Source organism: Macrobrachium nipponense, chromosome 15 (assembly GCF_015104395.2).
Source record: "Macrobrachium nipponense isolate FS-2020 chromosome 15, ASM1510439v2, whole genome shotgun sequence".
NCBI lineage: Eukaryota > Metazoa > Arthropoda > Malacostraca > Decapoda > Palaemonidae > Macrobrachium > Macrobrachium nipponense.
In genome coordinates this window covers 24,460,527-24,482,999 of record NC_087208.1, presented here as the reverse complement: position 1 = coordinate 24,482,999, position 22,473 = coordinate 24,460,527, and the positions used below count along the sequence as shown (strand labels likewise).

Genomic DNA, 22,473 nt, shown 5'->3' with positions numbered 1-22,473 from the left:
AGGTCCGTTATTTTTTGAGCCGAAAGACTCTCAAGCTGGTATATTTAAGCGAAACAGAAAACGCTAAATATATAGATGCGTTTGTGTCGTCAGAACACTACCATACAACGGTAAAAGATAAATCGGAAACTCCTGGAAGGCTGCAGGGAGTAACGATTAAATGTCCTTAAAATAGACAATAGACCTCTCGGTTGCCATCCGAAGAGGTAACTACAGCAAGCGTATATGACTTGAACCAACCAGAAGTAAAATAACGCAAGGCAAAATATGAAATTATATCACAATAAAGTTTGTTCATACTTACCTGGCAGACATATATATAGCTGAATTCGGAAATACAGCTACATACATATCTGACAGGCAAGTTTCATGAACAAAACTTAAGAGAATCGAAGTAGTCAGCTCAAGCTTCTTATGTTACTGGACATAAGCGTTCATTGACGTAGTCTCAGAAGTCTATTCTTGTACGAGTCTGCGAATGACGAATGAGAGCTCTTCCGAATCTTGTCAATAAGAGCTTATTCGCTTACGCAATATCAAGTTAATGAGATGTTTGTCAATGAGAACTAACCCATTTACGGGACAAAGAGATATTTTGTCAATGAGGGGATACCCACTTACTTGACAAACGAAAGTATATTGTCAATGGGGGAAAGTCACTGAATTGACAAAACGTAATCCAGGGAGTCAAGCATTTAATTTTTTCGATTCCCGTCTCAAACGAGGAAGGGGCAAGAATCCTGTTAAGAGACTGGGCTTACGGCAGGTAGAACGACGATGTTCAATTCGGCAGCGTAGTCCCGACTAGAAACTAACAAAATCTATCATCTGAAAAACCCTTTCAGATGGGCTAAAAAGCTTGCAAAATTATCCTGGGAAGAGGAAGAAACTCTCCAACCAGCTTCCTCTCCCGTATCACAACTAATGCCTGCTAAAGCTTAAAATTTATTGGCAGTATGGCAAAGGAAGTCCTGTCTTGCGCTTCCTGAAGAGCGTCCTTTTGATGAGTGCCTTTGCAAGAATCCCACTGAACGTTGCGAGAGTCCTGACGTGCAGGACATCGAGCCTTACATAACCCGTAACTGCCTTATCGCAAAGTCTTGACTGCGGTAGTGGCAACTTAAATTTATTGGCCGAATGGCAAAGGTTGCGGTAGAGCAAACGAGATCTTCCCTTGAGCTTTCCTTAACTCCATCCACCTATGCGAAAAGCAATATTAATTGACAGAGACCTCTTGAATTCACGAAACCCGATGTCTTGCTGGGTTTCGAAGAAGAAGTTGTCTGTTCACTTTAAACTTCCTCCGAAGCACTGCCTACTTCACATTCTTTGCAGGTGAGGTAGAAGGTATCACCGGAGGTAGAGGTAAACATTCTTTAGGCCCATATCTGAAACAAGAGCTTGAAGAGTTCAACAGAAACGTTCAGCCAGGCGACACACCTGGCGTGCGCTGGGTGCACGCTCGGCGTCCACTGGCACGCGCTCGGCGTCCACTGGAATGCGCTCGGCGTACACTGGATGCGCGCTCGGCGTCCACTGGGCCGCGCACTTGGCGTGCACCCCGCGCGCCTGGAGTCCATCCGAGCGTCCCGGGCGTCCGCTCTCAAAAGCTTCCTGCTACTATGACTTCTTTTACGTATTTCTCGGTGGAAAGACGGACACGAGTTCAGGCGACGTTCGCCTTCTTACTTCTCCCTGAAACGCATAACGAGAGAGAGAGAGAGGACGTGAAGCGTCCTCTTCTATAAAGCTTCTATTTAGAGGGCGCGAGTCCTTCCGAAAGCTCCAACCCCTGCATGGGGAGGACGCTTCGGAGGACGAGAAGCAATCTTTCAGGATTCGTGCACACGCACGCACTTTGGCAGTCTGGGGATTTTCATCAGAAACTGCCGAAGGCACGCCAGATCGGTGGGTTCCTTGTAACCCTCCTTAGTCATTCGACACGCTCCCTCCCCGGGTCCTGGGAGTCAAGCAGAGGTCCCGGCCTAGAGGCGAAACGAGGCCGATTGACGCACCCTCCACTACACAAGGGGTATCACTGCACTTCTGCACTTCACTTTTACTCTCTAAAGCAAGCACTTTCGATTCTAAGATACGAATCGAAAGAGTATCAGAGAAAGGGTAATTCCTCTACAGACACTGCTTAGGGCCTGAAGGCAACACTGCAGGGTTAGGAGTAACAATTACAGAAGTAGCACTTCACAGCAATGAAGGAGAGCGAGCACCTCTCGTAGACATATTCATAGCCCGTAGGCCATACTACAGGGTTAGGCAAAATAAAGTCTACAGGAAGGTTAGCAGGTTCACTACCCTGACTTTTGTTACTGATTAATTGCGTACCTACGAATCATACGTCTTCCTTACGGAATTAGACATGTTTACTGATTAATTGCGTACATACGAATCATACGTCTTCCTTACGGAAGACAGTCTCACAAGCAAAGTCTCACACTCCTTACATGACAAATCTCAACAAAGAAGCAAGACCCATACCCCTCGTACATACCAAGTGCGGATCTACCGAAGCTTTCGGTAGCCACACCCTATCTTTGCAGACAACCCCGTCTGAAACTAGCCTAACTAGATTCAGATATTTTATGCAAAAATGAATCAAATTCAAATCAATTTAAGATAGCGTATGCCTAGCCACAAATCCCACAAATCCAAGTAAATAAATCAAAAGACAATTAGGATACTTAGCGGCAATGAAGTTTCCAAAATCCTAAGACGGAGGTACTGAAAACAGGTGTTTTCAGCACCAGCGACAGAAAAATTATGAATAGAAAATGGGAATGGTTCCTGATACCCGCCTCCCAGCGGCGGGAATGGGAGGGTACTAACCACCTGGCCGACCACTGCGTGTGTCGGAAGTTTTTAAAATTCTGTCGGACTTAAGAAAATACAGCTATATATATATCTGACAGGTAAGTTTCATGAACAAACATTCATATATGTTTTGGCAAAACAAACTGGATTCTCTACAATTAAATTTCTTTTAAAATATTTCTACGCAAAAACACAAGGAAATAAGAGACCTTAGCTATTCATAAAATTCCATTCACCAGATTAAACTTTCATCAAGCTCCAGAAACTATTTTAATCAAGTAATGTATACGTAGTATATATTAAATCAACAGCTACTCCTACAGCCATTAATTTCAAACCATGCTTCAAACACTTCTGAGGACTGTCCAGTCCTTCATTATCATGAGATATAAAGTAAAAGATGTTATCAACAAACTATATCAAAGCTAATTAAAATTTCAGTAAAAATCAAACTTACCTGTGTTAAAGCAATTTCAAGCATTGGTGTTAAGCTGAGATGTAAATGGAATAAAGGTATGGCATCAACAAGATAAACTGTGTTACTAGTGTCATCACCGGTGCCTTTAGCTTGAGCAAGTACCACACCACTAACTGCAGACTGTGGATAACGTGCAGCATGTAATAACATCTTGGCCAAAACTGGGCAAGCAAGACTAATGTCTCCTGACATCGTGACTTGATGTTTAGAACAGGAACTGATATGAACGAATCACCTCTCAGGAAACACCTGTGTTAAGAAATTTACACTGTTAAACACGATACCAGTACAACTACTTCTGAATGAAAGCATTTCATTTCAATCATCCCTATACATATACAGTAAGGCAGTCCTTCAGTTATCGGCGGCCTCAGTTATCAGCAACCCAGTTTTACAGCGCTTGTCTAGCAACGACGATAACTGAATTTTCGGTGGCAATATGAGCTGATCCCCGCTTATTGGTAATATTCAGTTAATGGTGATTTTAGGATATCAGCAATTTTTGCTTATTGTCACACCATCAGGAATGGAAACCCAGCTGATAACCATGGGACTGCCTTATTACATTATTCTACCTACCATGTTACAAATACAATTAATGACATGATAAGGAGAGAACACTAGAAACAGGCTAGACATCAGGGGAATTCTCTTTCAAGTGAGGTTCTCTTGGGCATCATTTGGTAGGAGGGAGAGAAATACTGCTATGCAATTCAGGGACTACAAGTCATTGTTTTTCTCAAATATCTTTCAAACTGATTAATTTGATCGAAATAGTATAATTTAACAGTATACAAAACATCTCCCCCTAATTTTTAGTAATATAGTGCATCGTCAAATGGTGTTAGTTAAAAGTGTTTACAATTGACTTTTAAAGGCAAAGTCGTATGAGTCAGCAGGAGTCATTAACAGATTCGAATGCCCGCTATCCCCATCCCTTCCCTCTCCCTCCCTCCCTCCCTTCTCTCACTTTTTGTTGCCGAGTGTCTCATTTCTCCCCCAATAATACCATTTTCTCCAATATTTTTCAATACCAACAGATAATTGGAGAGCTCATAACGAAAAGGATAGCGAGATTTGACATAATGACCATTATAATGGTTAATTTTTTCCAATGTATTTGTTCATAGGATCCTTGGCGTGACAGGTAATGCCGTAATGATAAGGGGTTGTCTATCGGCTGGACCAATTACCCTATAAGTAAAGGTGTTGTCTATTGGCTGGAGCAATTGCACTATAAGTAAAGGGGTTGTCTATTGGCTGGAGCAATTGCACTATAAGTAAAGGGGTTGTCTATCGGCTGGAGCAAGTGCACTAAAAGTATTCACTGAGTAGATGGAGATAGATTTTTCATTGCTGTCAAGTGTGCCATGTTACTTTGTCCGTGTCGTTGCAGAAATGTATTTGTAATATGTCTCCTAAGCATATATAAAATGGAGAAAGTTGACATTAGAATAAGGATCAATCTGGTCGGTCAATCAATCAATCAGTGTATCTAAGTCTTTATCATATTGCCTATTACTTTTGTCTATACAGGCAGTCCTCAGCTATCGGCGGGGGTTCCGTTCCCGGGGGTGAGCCAACAAGTGAAAACTGCCATTAACCGACACTTGGCGATTTATGGTGCCATAATGGCCCTTATAGCACCAGCGCCGATAACTAGAACTCGGCCCATTATGGCACCATAAATCCCAGATTTTATGGCGCTAGACAAGCCCCATAAAACCGGATCGCCGATAACAGAGTCCACGATAACCCAAGACTGCCTGTATTTAACTCTTGGAGTTTGTATATACTGTACACATATACACATACATATATATATAATATATACATATTATATATATATATATATATATATATATATATACTATATATATATATATATATATATATATATATATATATATATTATATATATTTCAGATTAAACAAAATATCACTTGGAAAAGTGTTTAGATGAAACAAAATATTCATTTTCATTTTTATATACTCATTCAAAATCATTCAAATTCACAAGGAACAAGTATATTCATTTTATATTATTGATAATATATAGTTCCTTTGATAAACATATATCACAAGAATTTTTAGTCTGTTGCCGTCAAAGAATAAAAAATTATGACAGTTTGCAGATTTTGCAAAACAGAAATACTAACCTGTGAAAGACATAAGAAAATTAATTTCTTAACTGATTATGAATAAGGCAAACACTGGGTATCTTCTTGATAACAAAAACCCTGTATGTTAAATGCCTGAAAATGGGCAGTCTTCATAAATAACTGTCCCAATTGTAAGAAATCCAAGTAAAATCCATTTTGGAACCTGTCTCAATAATAGGCGTATATATGTAGTATATGAATATAGTGTGTCATTTTACATTACTGATAAGTAATGTAATTCAAGATGCATGAAACTCAACTCATTCACCAGACTTCATACGGTACAAGAATTGCATCCTTATTGCTGGCGGATGATTAGTAGAAACGAAATTGTAGTGTGATATAAATTGTGAAACACATAGTACATACAATGATATCATGATAGTGATAGTAGTTATGTTTCTTTCTTACAGCAATTCACCTGCTGACACAATAAACAGACAAAGCTCCGCCTACTTGGGGATTTGGGGGAAGTGAGCAGACCTTCTCTCTCATGGCCTTAATGAACAGAGTGATGGCCATACGCTCTTTAGCCTACTCCCATTATATAATTTAAGAAAATACAATGACAATAATTAAATGAACAAAGAATTTACAAAAACCAACATATTTATAGCATCCAATATTACTTAATATAATAGGCAGGAAAGTAAGGGCCGAGATGGGAAGACCAGGAGGGGGGGTTGAGGTGGGGAAGGGTAAGGGAGGAAGCTGAGGAGGAATGGGATGGAGATAAAGGATGTCCAACTGCATAGGTCAGCGAAGCTTGACAAACGATGTAAGTCATTAGTAAAAGCCTTGACTAATACCATTTGACAATGCACTATATTACCGAACATTAGTGGGAAGTGGGGGAGGTGTTTGTAAAGGTATCAAAATACCATTTTCTATCAAATAATTAGTTTGAAAGATATTTGAGAAAAACAATGACTCGCGGTCCCTGAAATGCATAGTAGGTGCTGGCTCATAAGCATTGCTCTTAGTCCAACATAGCATTTCTGTTGCTGATATTTGACTGGAAGTGCAGCAAAAATACCACAATGGGTAAGAAGAGGCTAAAATGAAAGAGAGGAGCCCATATGCAAGCTTTAATAAGAGTGGCTATCATGATCTGTACACATATATACAATAAAAGTCTTCAAAATAAAATCACCAAGTACCATGAGCATGATTCAAAGTAACATTTACAAGCATAATGATATGAAACCATAATGGTATGAAAAAAGAATTTTAATTATTCCAAACAGACTATGGTATAAAGAACAACTATTACTATCTAAAATTTTATTTAATTTGCATAAAATTGTTAAGTGGATAATGTAATAGCCCTCATCAGAGCAGGGGATCAGCAATGCTTATAGGTAATTTAGCTGTTCTGTCATTTTGCCCTCTGAGCATCTAAAGAGATAGACATAAAAACTTTAGCACAAAATTTTATGAAGCTCATTCTGTTTAGGATACAACTTCTTACCAACACTGATAGCAAATACAGCATATTGTTTATAATTGGATGCTGAAGATATCATTTCATTCAGATTTATAAAATTATAAAAAAAATACACCCCATGGCATAAAAATCCCATATTTATTGGAGAGAGTTCAAATGATAGAGTATTGTCAAATTAGTTGGAGAGAGAGAGAGAGAGAGAGAGAGAGAGAGAGAGAGAGAGAGAGAGAGAGAGAGAGAGAGAAATATACATCCCTATAGGCTATCTGACGTGTTTTGCTTTCCTTCCCCCCCCCCCCCCCCCCCCCTCAAAACCCTAATTTCCCACTGTGATTCCCCATAATTGCATGATATACCATAGGAGTCCTATATATGTTGAACTGCTAATTTGCCACTAAAATATATGTCAGAAATATTCTCAATGGACATTAAAACTTAATTCAATCATATTTTCATTATTATTCTACTTTAAACTATTGTTTCATTTTGGACTTGAAAATATAATTTTCCTATGTTTTAATTGGCGCTTTGAATGTTTCTGACATTACTTTTGTAACCAAATGTACTTTTAGACATAGTGAACCCCACTCTAATATTTTACCTTTTGGGGACCATGGTGGGAAAGCTGGGTTTATGTGTGCGGGAAAACACAATACAAGTGAAATCCATGGACTCTAATCCCACAGAGTTTTCTCATTCAGATTTAGATAAGTTTTAGAAATGTTTGCTAAGGAGACAAATGTCAGAAATGTTTAACACACACACTAAAACATGGGAAAATGACATCTTTAAGTCCTAAATGCAAAAATGGTCAAAAGTAAAATCTACCCAACATTTCACTCCACAATGCAATTATGGTTTAAAGTGGAGGTAAAAACAAAGGACACAGCTGCACGAATATATAATTTCTTAATGTAATTTTTTGTCTAAAAAAATTACATTAACAAAAGCAGCTCTTGAGGAAGCCTTATCCTTTACATTTGCCAGTGTAAGTTCATTCTACAGAAAAGCTCTACACAGAGAAAAAGTTATTTAAAGAAATTTTTGGACTGCACAATAAATAAAAGGCTGTATACAATGGAGTATAAGTGAGATCATTCAAAAAATATATCTATACATTGTGAGCAATTTACGGAATGTTGTTTGCTTTTACACAGAAAAGCTCAGCAGTCCTCCATGTTTAGAATAGAATAGAATATAGATTTTAGGCCCAAGGCCAAGCACTGGGACTTACGAGATCATTCAAAGTTGAAATGGAAATTGACAGTAAAAGGTTTAAAAGGTGTAACAAGAGGAAAACTTTGCAGCGGGACTGATACAATTGTTGGAGAAAGTGAGAAGTCAGATAGAAGAAAAGAGAATACATGAACAGAGATACCTATAAGAAAGGAATGAAAGGGGTTGCAGTTAGGGGCTGAAGGGATGCTGCAAAGACACTTTAGTAATGCCTACAGTGCACAACGTGAGGTCCACTGATGGCACTACCCCTGCTATGGGGTCCATGTTTAGTACCAACCCCTCTGGGTTTTATCTGAAAACATACAGAAAAGACATTGAATTTCTCACAATTTTTCAGTAAAGTTCTCAAGTTATCTCATCTCTATTGCATCATGTAGGCTAGTACACCTTTTTCTAAGAAGTTCAATCTAAAACCTTTCTTAACAATGTCGCTGTGTGGAGCTCTTCCTTAAAATTACTGAAAGGTGTCGACAGGAGGAAAACTTCACTGTTGCACTATGAAACAATTGTTAGAGAAGGTGGATGGCAAGATGGAGGAGAGATAGGTAAAAGGATAGGGTAAAATACCAAATGGCTGGCCTCTACCATAGCGTGACCACCCTCAAGAAAAAGTACTTTTAACATGTCCTGTAACTTAGGATAGACATTAGGTTAGGTAGTAATCAAGAGCCAGTGACCGTTCAAAGCAACACCTCGAGACCTCTACTTTCCCCTCGAAGTAAGTTTTTTCTCCCAGGTCACAAATTAAGGCCATTGGTATTTTCAGGATGGTGGTCGCTCTATGGTAGAGGCCGGCCTTTCGGTAATACCTATTTTACCATACCTACTACCAGACTACCTACCTAGTAGGGTACTACCTAGGTAGTAGCCTAATGCCTACCTAGAGTAACCTCAGTTTTTGCATAGGACTGGGTCTTCCTGATCTAATGTCACTTCTAGCCTTCCATCCCTAGCTATTTCCTTAATTGATGTCGTAGTCTAACCCATTCTCACAGCATTTACAAGATGAAATAAACAGGCAGGTCTACGAGTAGCTACCCCTAAAGCTTTGTTACCACATTAAGCTAGATTATATTTTGTGAGAGAATGAGGCTGGCCTAGCCGTCGCCGAGCAATAAATGTTACTTGAAGTTTTGCAAGACCCTTACATTTTTCTTAGAAATCGTTATTAAAGAAGAAAATAACTTACTTACGGCCAGGAACCAGTCTGTAAAAACTGACAACCCGAGCAAATTGTCACGAAACTCAGGTGACAGGTTTCCGACACAAATCGCATAGAAAATAATTAACTTCTTCTTCTTGCGTTTGACGAAACACGTCACTCAGACCGACCGTCTCACGCTTCTCGGCCTCTTCTATTCTTTGGAAGCTATTTTTCCATTTTTTCGGGATTATTATCCATTATAAGCTTTATTGAATGCTCTTCTTAGTCTCTCTGCAGTGATTGTACTTTTGGGAATAACGCTAATTTTTTTTTCTTTATAATATTCTCCTGCGCTCTTGACGTTTATCCTTCCTTATATGGGCAAGTAGAGGGCATTTTAGGACCTTACTTGGTTAATCTTAATAAATTCTTCTTAAGAAGTATCTAAGATAAGAAGATAACAGAAAATTATGGCCAATATGCTGATTATCTTAATTACTGTATCTAACATTTCTTTCAATAAATGTTGAAATTAATACTATTTACATAGTCCGTGATTCCTCTCTATGTCTTGATGAACACCTACCCTTGATTCTCTCAAGTAACTAATTTTTATAGTGCTGCATATTCAGCTTTCTGCGTTCTTTACCTAGATAAGACAAAAGCAAGTCTTTTTTTTTTGGCAAAAGTAATAAGAGAATCTGCAGCTTTGCTGAGGCATCTGCACATTCATAGCCTGCAATTCACTAATGATTGGGATCCAGCAAAATTGTAATGTTTGCTGTGCTTATAACGTTATAAGTCTATGGGAAATATTACATTTCTATACAGAATATAGGCTTCTAATCAGGTCCCAAACACATATACTCACATGTTCAGAGACATTCGAATAGATCTAAGATGTGTCCATTGATTATTAAATCCTCAGTATGTTATTTGTAACAACCAGACCATAAGAAAGTCTTATGATTCATCTTAAACAGACTTAATCGCTTCAGGGCTCTGATATCAAGTGGGATATTTTTGTACAATCTTAGGGCTGCATATCTGAAGGCTCTAACACCAACAGGTTAACTGCTGCTGAAACATGACTTGCTGAAAATACTCTTGCTTTCATGTTCAAAGAGAGGGTATAAGCTCGAAGGAGGAGTTAATTTTTGCATCATCTGCAGTTATTCTCACCTTAGAATTCTTAATTAAGAGAACTACCATAACTAGTTTTGAATGTAATGAGGTAAATTCGAAATGCAATAGAATCTATTTAGCTGGCGATTATTGTCCTCCATAGTCAAGTTTGCATGTTTTTATAGGCCATATTGGTATACTTCCTTAAATTGTTTATATAATAGCTATAAACGTTTGTGTCGGGGGACTTTAACGTATGCCATTGTTTTTTATCAGTTATCGGGTCACGCCGATTAGCGAAGAAGAGTATACAACTTCGACAGGAGACTAGATTGCAATTTAGAATCCTCTGCTCCGGGGAATTATAGAGGAGTCCGGCATATGGCCAGTAGCCTACAGAATTGAATATAAGAAAATAATGCTTTTCCACAACATCATAGATTCGGAGGAGAAAAGATTAATCAATGAAATAGTAGAAGATCAATTAAGAGCTCCCTGTGGGCAATATGTTGGACAAAAAGCGTGGTGAACATATGTACCAAATATAATGTAGAAATTAATGGAATAGGACAATATGCCAAAAAAGATATCCAAGAGACTTTGCAAGAAAAAAAGGAAAGAAATGATATGTTGAACTTAAAGGCTAACTTCCGGGATAAAATTAAGGACGAGGTCTGTGAAATATGCAGAGTGGAGGAGGACACCACCGAACTTTTATTCATGTGCAAATCATTACAAAAAACTGATCAGGACATAAATTTAGGGACACTGAAATCCCCTAACAGAAAGCTGGGAAAATATATAAGGATAGACCTCAAAATTAAGAATGTTCTTAACCTGGAAAGCGATGGATGTCAAAGCTAAGTAACGCGCGGCTCTGCCTCAGTTATAGAGAAAAATAAATGGAAAGGGGGTTGGGTTAAAAGTAAAGTAGATAACTAATTTAGAAACATCTGTAATTTTTCGGGGTTACTAATGTTGCAGAAAAGGGATAATAGCCATGAATTAAAATAAACATTTGGAAGTAACATAAAGTAAAGTTAAACTAAAAAATAGTAAATTAAAGAAGGAAATAAAGCTGTGCCCCTCATAAACAGTGTACTGTGCCCGCAACTGTGTTTGTGGAGTGAGCGCTTAGGAATCAGGAACCAGGAACCATTATCTGGTTTTGTTTTAAGTGACTTGGTAAATAAAAATGTAGCAGATATCAGTCTATCTTATCTCCAGTGCATAAAGATATAACTTTTATAATACCAGTGTTTGAAAATGCGACGGTGAAAAGAAATTTATATGCTGGTAGATAGTAGGCTACGTGGTTGTCTTTAACAAGGGCTAAGGTCTTAATTTATTAACATTCTACTCGGTTGCCGGGAGCTCGTGCCTCTCCTGGATGACGGAAAAAGCTGATTCTGTAACATGGTCAATTTCTGACGCAATGTGGGGTTTGGGGAACCTGGCCGACGGTTTCCTGAGCATTTCAGCTGGAGGACAACTGAAACCAAGCAAATTTAATTCAAATTCATATGTATTCACTTATAAAGTAACTCGGAAAATAAACGAATACACAAATATCCCTGTACCGAATATGAGAAATCCGAATTGCGTACAGGGCGCCCTGTACCGTATTCGAGAAATGCTTCTTGCGTTCAGGGAGCCTTGTACGGTATCCTAAAAATGCTTCTTGCGTTTAGGATGGATGTATGATATTTAGGATTAAAGCCCAGGCACTGGGGCCAAGAAGGCCATTCAGCGCACCCGTTTAGGGAGCCCTGTAATGATGAAGGAAAATGAACTTGCGTCCAGGGCGCCCTTGCTTGACACACTAGAAGGTTTATATATATATATATATATATATATATATATATATATATATATAGATATATATATATAAAGGTTTTTTGCACCGAAGGAAAAAATGAAAAAGCGAGATAGCCAAGTACTTTCGGTCCAGTTCGGACCCTTTACTGAGGCAAACTGTTTGCCTCAGTAAAGGGTCCGAACAGGACCGAAAGTACTTGGCTATCTCGCTTTTTCATTTTTTCCTTCGGGGCAAAAAAACCTTTTTTATTTATACATAGCATCACGTTTTATATACTTCGTGATCAAGTTATTCATATAATATATATATATATATATAATAATATATATATATATATATATATATATATATATATATATATACATATATTATTATTATTATTACACCTAATTGACTGATTGATATATGATCATAGCCTCCTTATTTTGCCACCAGGGGATGCAAAATTTAGTTTCATCAATTATGATCAGTTTAATTATTTGTGATATGCCTATTTGATGGATTGATATATGATCGTAGCCTCCTCATTTTGTCACATCTGTCACCTTGTACATTGTTTCAGAATTGCATATTCTTATCAAAACAGTTTAATTGTTAACAAACTGTTCAACCGGCAGAAAACTGTTAAATGTTGACAGCTTTATGAGCACATGGCCCCTATATTTTGTACATTTGCAAAATGTTCCTTACCATTTTATTCTGATATATTTAAATATTTTAATATCAATTCATCCAAAAAGGTGCATTATTGAGTTTTGATGAAAATAACATGCGTGATTTCTATTGTGATGTGCAAAAGATTCGTCCAAAAAAGGTGCATTATTGAGTTTTGATGATGTATAATCTGTGAAATAGGCGTCATACAAATACATTTGCATATAATTCCAGCATCAGTGACAGCTAGGGCACTATGAGCCGTCTCCATGCAACACTATCTACAGGGCAAAATAACACCCTGACGCAAAAGCAGACCGTCCTCTGTGAATATCAATTCTAAATTCGAATCTGTTCACTGATCCAGGTGTAGACCGTATTATTATTAATAAAAAAAAAACACACACATGTACAACAAATATATACTAATAATAATAAAAAGGTTTCAGTGTGTCAAGCAAAGGCGGCCTGGACATAAGTTCATTTACCTTCATCAGTACAGTGTGCCCTGAACGCAAGAAGCATTTCTCGAATACAGTTCAGGGCGCCCTGTAGACGCAAATCGGATTTCTCACATTCGGTACAGAGCGCCCTGGAAATAACCTCGGCCTAATAAATGTCTTATGAATAGGTATAATTGAGTAAATGGGCGCTTATTAAGAAACTTGTGATTAGTTGCGTCATTATTCGAGTAGTATACCAATGCAACTCTATCAACTACAACCTACCTTATGCACACAAGAAGCTGCCAAATATGCTAAATTGTGCGGCAAAATGACTAAAGGGTGCCTCATCTCGGGATTAAAGCATGCGCAATGAGTCATCAAGTTGTAAAGTTCGAACGTCCAAAGTATTTAACAGATTTGGTATGAACAATATACAGCCAACAAATGGTGATAGCATGAGAATAGCTGCGGATGGTTCCAAGTTATATGGGCGAAAGTATACTTTGAAAAGTGGTCTTAGACTCTTCAGATTTGAAGACCTGAGGTTGTATAGTAACCTCCCACTCTATATGTGAGATATGGAGATATGAAGATATCTAGCCATCATTACACTAAGGTTGTATAGTAACCTACCACTCTATATGTGAGATCTGAAGATATCAAGCCTTTCGAAAAATAAAAGGAAAAATGAAGGACTTTCTTCTTTTCAGAGAGTCTTTGCAAACAAGTGGCTATGTCAAATAAGCTTACCGATCCCTCAGAGCACTTTCGGTGGATAAGTAGTAGAATAGGGGAAAAACTAATGTAAGCAATAACTTAATAAGAAGACTGAATGTAAAATAGTTATTATAAAGTAAAATAAAAGTGATACTAGAAGAAATGAAAGTAGAAATGACACAAGGGGCATATAGTGAAGAACTAAATACAGTAGAAATATAATAGTAATGAAGATTAAATTAAACTTGTTAGGTATCATACAAGAAAATTACATCTCAGAACGTTCGTTTGGCTATAGCCGAAACTAAAACTAACGAGTAATTGCACCTATCGAGCTAGGGAGACTGGAAAATAACAAAAGAGGTTTTTTGGCGCAGTATATGAGTAGTAAATGAGTCATATACAAACAGGTAACGCTATCTATGTAGAATGAAGCGTGATAATAATGAACTGTTAGCAGATCGCAGTGCGGAGAACGAAGAACCATGCAGTCACCTAATTCTAGAACTTTATCATATCAGCAATGTGGACCATAGTATTGTTGACATTCACCTGATTGTCACCATCGCTCCTTAACTAACAGGGTTAAATATTTGAGGGGATTTACAATATATTAGGCCTAACAGCTCAGAAGCAGGACGAGACAATTAAAAGATTATACAAGGAATGTGACTGACCCCTGAAAAAAAATTATAAAAGTCTATACCTCAATAATTCTGCTTCTGCTAAAAAATAAAGACGAACATTTTTACATTAAAAAATAAACAAATACATCATGAATATATATATATATAATATATATATAATATATATATATTATAATATATAATATATTATAGATAGATCTATAATTATATATATATATATATATGGGAACTAATTTGTAATGAAGTCAGTTCAGTGATTTTATCTTCAGGTCATTCTTGAACATTTTACTAATACAGGGGTCCAAATAATACACGTTATGGCTAAGGTTAAAATAACAGTAAGCTGTATAATGGCGAATTCTAAAAGATTTCTTGAAGAGAATCTTTCGATCTGGCAATCGCAGACCTTTCAGTCCGTTTATCCTGTGAGAGTTTTTACTTAAATTAATGAATATAGCGTTGGATGTTTGCCTAGTTTTGACAGAATACTTATGTTGTTTAATTTGTAGTGTAAATCCTTTTTATATATACTGAGTCGTAATGGAACACAAGAAGACAATAGAATAAGGAAAAATATGATTCTTATCTGGACATCACACTTAGTTAATGCTCCTGAACTTAAATTCAGCACAAATATGTTTCAGCAAACATAAACCATCAAAGGGAAAACGAGCCGATGGATCCGGCGAAGGATTCAAAAGTGACTGAAATTGATTGCCTAATTGTTACCTAAATCAATCAAATTTGACGTATGGTTCATAAGGAGATGTTACTTTAAGAAAATTCTAAATCTCGTAGATTATGGCATGTTCTGAGTTTGCTCAGGGATTAATCTCATTTTAATTGTTAATGGCGGTGGTTTCTGCTTTTATCCTGCCTTAGCCTGAGATTTCTCGGTCATTCTGTCAAGACCTCATTAGGTATTCTTCTCTCCTTCGTGTTTGTTTTGATTGTCGCGCACGGGACCAAATTCGTTTCCAGAGCACCCTCTTCTTAGGTACTTCTTCGCATTTTAAGTTACTAAATTAAGGTTAGATAATCAATAAACTCCACTCTATGCCATGATAAAATAGGCCGACTACGTTCGTGCATCCAATCTTAGCAATACCTTACCTAAGGCTGCCTTATGACTTCTGTCTATCAGTAGGTAGTAGACTAGCTAGGTAGCCAGAAGTAGCTATCCTAACCTTGTATACTACTTGTAGTTCAAGGTCTTTTTTTATTATTAAAATCCATTCTACTACTAGTTTCGTCTTTCACCTTGCACAGATAATTTTCTTAGTATAGGTACCTACTAGGTACTAGCTACCTAGTAGGTAGTAGCTAGCTAGCTATAGGTACTAATCAGTGTGACGAACCATAGCTTTGCTGCCATTCTGTTGCTGTGTAGCTAGTAAGCAATGAGTCCTCCTTAGGGGTTAGTGACGTCAGTGTACCTCATGCAGTGCACTGTAGGCATTACTTATGGTTCCTTGCAACGTGCCTTCTGCCCCTAGCAGCAACCCCTTTTGTTACTTTTACAGTAGGTAACTCCATTCATATTCTCTTTCTGACATTGTACTACCTACCTAGCCTACCTACTACTTTCCACCCACTCTTAATAATTGATTCATACTACCTACTATAGCTAGGTATAGCAAGGTTTTCTTCATGTTACACCTTTCTAATGTTTTACGGGGTAGATCTAGGGTTCTTATCCGCGGTGGCCTAGACTATGGCAGCTGCGTTTTTTTATGTAGTTTTACTTACTGAACAAGAATTTTAAGTAATATTTATTCGGACGACTGTAATTAACCCCCAGGGTCCAGTACTAAACACAGCGAAATACATTGGACGGGCCAATCCTTAGTGGATGTCATATCCGCGGTTAAGTTCCTTGCAGTCCATGCAGACTGCTTCTGTAGGAATACCGTTTTACTGTTAATTTACATTTCAGCACTGAATGACCTGATAGGTACTTTGGCCTAAATTCTATATTCAGTTCAATGAATTGTAAGATCCCTTAGACCTAAGCTTAGAAATAGCTCTCGTTGTAGTGCCTGGGTTACTATAAAGTAAATGACCGAGCGGTGACATAGCGACCACTTTTCTCAGAACGCAGCCACTTCCTGAAAAAGTGCTTGAATGATGCCATTTCGTAATTTAGGAGAAAACACTTACTTTGAGAGGAGCGTAGGTCTTGGTGTATCCCAGGATGGGTCACAGCTCTTGACTGATGCTCATGGACAGCAAATTCAAGTACTTTTTCGGGAAGGTGGCCACATTCCTGGAATGGTGGCCGCTATGTTGCCGTTTGGTCATTTACCCTAAGTCTAGCCATCAGAGTTTTTATGATCAGTGTTATTTGAGTTTCAATAAGAACATGAAAATTTGAACCTGTACTGACATTCAAAAGTAAATAACAATCCTCGTGATCCTATGACTTGCAATGGCAATTGTATAACATGGCAACCTTAGATAGGTTAGATTGGGTTAGGTGTGGTTTCCTATTAGTGATGGCCTTCATACTTTTGACAGAAATTATTAGGTTCATGAAATTTTCATATTCATATCAGCCACAACCTTATAAATTGAATGTGGTTGAAAGAGCATTTACTTTATAGTCTTCTCAATTTTTCTTTATTGTGTTCTCATCAGCATGCAGATATAATACAATGAATTTCACAGACACCAAAAGATATATTGTCAGTCATGTTTATTAGATACATCTCTAACATTTCACTGAACTCAGACAGTCATGTACAGTATGGAATTAATAAAATGCAAAGTGATACAGGTATACACAGCAGGGTAACAGGTTTGAGTATACAGATGTCTGGACAGGTCTTATTTTTATTTACCAGTTGGAATGCAAGATTTTTTGCTATAAACCCCTCATCCAGAGGTAATAGAACCTCCATGGTCATGCTGATAAGCTGGGCGGGGGCTGTTGTGTTTCTCACTGGTGTTGACCTAATGACTCACACAAATATAGTGGTGGTGGTTATTTATCTTCTTTCTCCCTCTCTCTTGGTGGTATTTGATGTCTGTGGGTACTTACCTCTCTCTCTCTCTCTCTCTCTCTCTCTCTCTCTCTCTCTCTCTCTCTCTCTCTCTCTCTCTCTCTCATTAGTGTTTGGTGTTGACTAATACTATTCCATGCTTGGTAGATTTTTTGTCCAGGATGTGCAGGCATTTACAGTCTGGTGCAATATCTGTGATTTTGATGGCCTTAATTCTACCCTCTTTGGTCTTCTTTGGAGTCGATAACTGTAATGATTAAATATGGTACATTCTTGTAGTTGACATGAAAGATGCTTGAGGACATTATACCTTTAGTTGTCATTCCAGTTGGGCCGGGGATTATTTTCCATGATATGCTGGCTGGCTTTTGTGCTTTTATAATAATTGGGTTTGATTTTCTTTCCTTTTTATTACAAGAGTTAAGTTTTCTTTTATAATCTTTTTTAGGGCTTTTTTAATATCCAGGGGCTTTTGGCGCTTGTGATTCTGAAAACAGTTTGATGGTGCAATGTTCATTGTTTGAGTTATCATTGGTGTGTCATTTATTGGTGATAATTCTCTTTTGTGCCAATGTTTCAATCTCTGTAGTGGTATCTCTAAAATTAGAATATTGTATAAGGGTACAATGGGTGAGGCAGAGGCCCAGATTTGTTGGTATTTTATAGGCAGCTATGGCTTATCCCATCAAAATCATATATGCACACATCCAGGCCAGAGAGGACACTTTTGGCAATTTGCCAACAAGTAAAATAAAGGACAATCTTCATCAGAAGTTATAATTATAGTTTCTAGGAGGTCCTAAAGTTGAGTTGTCTAGAGACATATACCTTGAAGGCTTCTCTCATCACACAGTAGGAGCACTCATACTTCCAAACAGATGTGACAATGGGATCCCCATTAGGGATCCAATTTGCTAACTTCTTTATGGACATTGTCCATTGTCAGTGAGACGGTCTTCATCGGGATCCCCTGAATACCCACACTACCATTATACATAGACAATACTTATGTGAGTAAAAAACAAGGAGGGTAGATGCCCTACAATGTCTTTTGAAGAATGCTCTGTCCTCCACTTTACTTTTGAGTGAAATGCTTACAATGTCCTTCCTGTCCCTGATGTGTCAATACAACAGACTCTGATGAGATACACCCATATATTAAAAAAAAAAAAAAATGAATCTGGGCCGGTGCTTTGAATGAATCAAGCAAGTGTGCAAAAAAAAAAAAAAAAAAACATCAGTTATGGTTTCTTGAACAAAAATACCAGCTTCCACCTCTTATAGGCATGACGTTTACAAATGCCACAGATTCCTTGCTTTACAATCTTTGATTGGTTTTTAAGCGGCGCTAGAAGATTATCCTATTGTTAAGACCTCAGGTTTGTTAGCCATGGAAAATATGAATGATTAAAAATTTGTCATTCCAGCGGCAAACATTATCTCCAAAAACATGTAGAAAATGAACAGGTCACAAAAAGGTTTATGAAAGAAAATATCACTCATTTAATGAAGGAGAGAAAATAAAGCTCTCTATTTAATATGAATATATGAAAACCAGCTAGCTCATCATGGAAATCATTGTTTAAAGTTTATTATGAGAAAATGGCAGCCATTCAGCTCATGAAAATTAATACAGGCCCTTGAAGACAGATTCCAAGAAAAGTAGGGTCATCTATGAATTTACTTACCTGGTGGATAGATGCCACCACTCATGTACTGGGATGATGACCACATAATTCTCAAAGCATCATTCATATCAACCATAGGAAGATGTCTTTTTTAGTCATTACAGTCATCAGTACCAAAGAAGACCAGAAAGGGAAGACTTACCTAATGAAGGCAGTGAAAATTATACTAGGCACTAGCCAGGTAACACCTGCACCCTCTCGAAGCCCTGCATATCCTGAAAAAAACTTTCCATACATAATGAAATTAGCTTCTCCCAATAATCATACTGCACAGAGAGAGAGAGCGTCATAATCATACTGCTGCCTGATTAGACAGATATTTTTGAAATAACAATGATTAACAGGTGAAGGAACATAGAAAACTAGCCAGTGCTAACAAGAGAGAAACATTGATAACCAACTAGCACCAAATGGTAAGGGAGAAGGAGAAAGAAGACAAAATAACCACCCCGCATTTGAGCGAGCTACAGTATTTCACCAGCCACGCCAAGGGCCACATACCAGCAGAAACCCCCTCAGCCTCCCCAGTCAACACAGCTATGAGGTCCCAATGTCTTAGGATGTGGGCTTTATAGCAGCATCTGGCATTGCACCTGGCCAATGAAAGTAATATCATACCTGTGCCCCTTTGCATTTTATTCATTCTTTACTCTGTAGATAAAGAAGAAAAACAGAAAGACTAAGTGTCTTAATAATAAAAAGGTTGATTGATTGGAAGATAACCAGTCTAGCTTACTACATTGAATTTACATAGCTTTCTAGTGTACGTATTGGCTTACGCTAATGGAAAAAGCTATTTACAGACTTGAGTGCAAATAAGCTTAGAAGTGTGTTATTATTATTATTATTATTATAATTATTATTATTATTATTATTATTATTTTTTTTTTTTTTTTTTTTTGCTCTATCACAGTCCTCCAATTTCGACTGGGTGGTATTTATAGTGTGGGGTTCCGGGTTGCATCCTGCCTCCTTAGGAGTCCATCACTTTTCTTACTATGTGTGCCGTTTCTAGGATCACACTCTTCTGCATGAGTCCTGGAGCTACTTCAGCCTCTAGTTTTTCTAGATTCCTTTTCAGGGATCTTGGGATCGTGCCTAGTGCTCCTATGATTATGGGTAAACCGATCCCATGCATTTCCAATGGCATATCCCATATCCTTCTTATATTTTCAGATCTTGATAACTTATCCATTTTTTCCCTCCTCTCTTTCAACTCTGGTGTCCCATGGTATTGCGAACATCAACTGAGTGATACTTTCTTCTGACTTTGTCAATCAACGTCACTCCCTGGTCCTGTTTTGCACGATCACCCTATCCGTTCTAATACCACAGTCCCAGAGGTCTTTGCCTGATCGTTTTCTATCACTCCTTCAGGTTGGTGCTTGTACCACTTATTACTGCAAGGTAGCTGATGTTTCTTGCACAGGCTCCAGTGGAGGGCTTTTGCCACTGAATCATGCCTCTTTTTGTACTGGTTCTGTGCAAGTGCGGGGCGTTCACTTGCTATGTGGTTTATGGTTTCATTTTTCGTATTGCACTTCCTACATAGGGTGGAGATTGTTATGTATTTCCGTCTATCGTACTTTGAACATATCTGGTTCTTAGGGCCTGATCTTGTGCCGCTGTTATCATTCCTTCAGTTTCCCTCTTTAGCTCTCCCCTCTTTAGCCATTGCCAATTGTCATCGCTGGCTAGTTCTTTAGTCTGTCTCATGTATTGTCCGTGCATTGGTTTGTTGTGCCAGTCCTCTGTTCTTTCTGTCTTTCTCCTGTCTCTGTATATTTCTGGGTCTTCGTCTACTTTTATTAGTCCTTCTTCCCATGCACTCTTTAGCCACTCGTCTTCACTGGTTTTCAGATATTGCCCCAGTGCTCTGTTTTCGATGTTGACGCAGTCCTCTATACTTAGTAGTCCTCTCCCTCCTTCCTTTCGTGTTATGTATAGTCTGTCTGTATTTGCTCTTGGGTGTAGTGCTTTGTGTATTGTCATTTGTTTTCCTGGTTTTCTGATCTATGCTGTGGAGTTCTGCCTTCGTCCATTCCACTATTCCTGCGCTGTATCTGATTACTGGCACTGCCCATGTGTTTATGGCTTTTATCATATTTCCTCCATTGAGTTTTGACTTGAGTATCGCCTTGAGGTCTCTGCATATATTCTTTCCTGATCGTGTCCTTCATCTCTTGGTGTTTTATATCTCCTCCTTCCATTATTCCCAGGTATTTGTATCTTGTCTCATCTATGTGTTTGATGTTGCTCCCATCTGGTAGCTTTATCCCTTCAGTTCTCGTTACTTTGCCTTTTTGTATGTTGACTAAGGCGCATTTTTCTATTCCAAACTCCATCCTGATGTCCCAGATACAATCCTTACAGTCTGGATTAGGGTATTATTATTATTATTATTATTATTATTATTATTATTATTATTATTATTATTTATTATTATTATTATTATTTGTTCCTGCAGAATTACAAACCATCACCTTTTATTTAGGAGTATTGTCAGTATAAGTTGAAAAGTCATTGAAACTTAGTGCTAACAAAGTTGTTAACCGGCAGTAATGGGGTTGAGTGAAGGAATCAACCCCCTTCCCCCCTGCCATCACCAAGCAGCACTTTTACTTTGGATGGTGTCAAGTAAGGATGTCTCGCTGCACTCTTTTTTGACTGCCAGGTTGTAATTTATGTTTTTGTTTTGAGTGTTTGTTCACCTTACCATGGATACGTGGTGTACACAAAAGAGGTGTGAAGGGCATGAGCAATTATATGTGGTGTTTCATGTCCCCTGTTTTGCTAGATCCTCACTGTTACTGCTCCTTTGTATGGATAGATTCTCTATACATTAGAGGGAGAGGTTTTGGAAAAGAGGAGGAATGCTGAAGCATTAACTGGTGTTAGTGGGAGGGAACTCTTCATTTGACACCTCTGAATGCTGGAAAAAGATGTGCTGGAAGTCGTAAACAACTGACTTCCAGACTTACAGGTGGCTCTGGTTAGTGAAGTCAACCAGTGGCTTGAGGCTGGTCATCACTCTCTCCTCTTCACGTGTGTCTATTTGACTTGGTTTAGAAACTCCATG

General features: G+C 38.0%; 1 protein-coding gene and 1 long non-coding RNA gene across 2 annotated transcripts in view; one reads left to right on the top strand and one right to left on the bottom strand.

Annotated features, from left to right (window-relative positions):
* LOC135227037 (ER membrane protein complex subunit 8-like) overlaps positions 1-3,551 on the bottom strand; it is a 112,497-nt gene extending 108,946 nt beyond the window's left edge. Inside the window, exon 1 of the mRNA XM_064266827.1 lies at positions 3,284-3,551. Coding sequence (XP_064122897.1) covers positions 3,284-3,496 — 213 coding nt within the window. The 5' untranslated portion in view covers positions 3,497-3,551. The remainder of the gene's footprint in view (positions 1-3,283) is intronic.
* A 12,113-nt stretch (positions 3,552-15,664) lies between these two features.
* LOC135227036 (uncharacterized) overlaps positions 15,665-22,473 on the top strand; it is a 57,280-nt gene continuing 50,471 nt past the window's right edge. The window contains exon 1 of the long non-coding RNA XR_010317334.1: positions 15,665-15,701. This is a non-coding gene — a long non-coding RNA (uncharacterized LOC135227036). The remainder of the gene's footprint in view (positions 15,702-22,473) is intronic.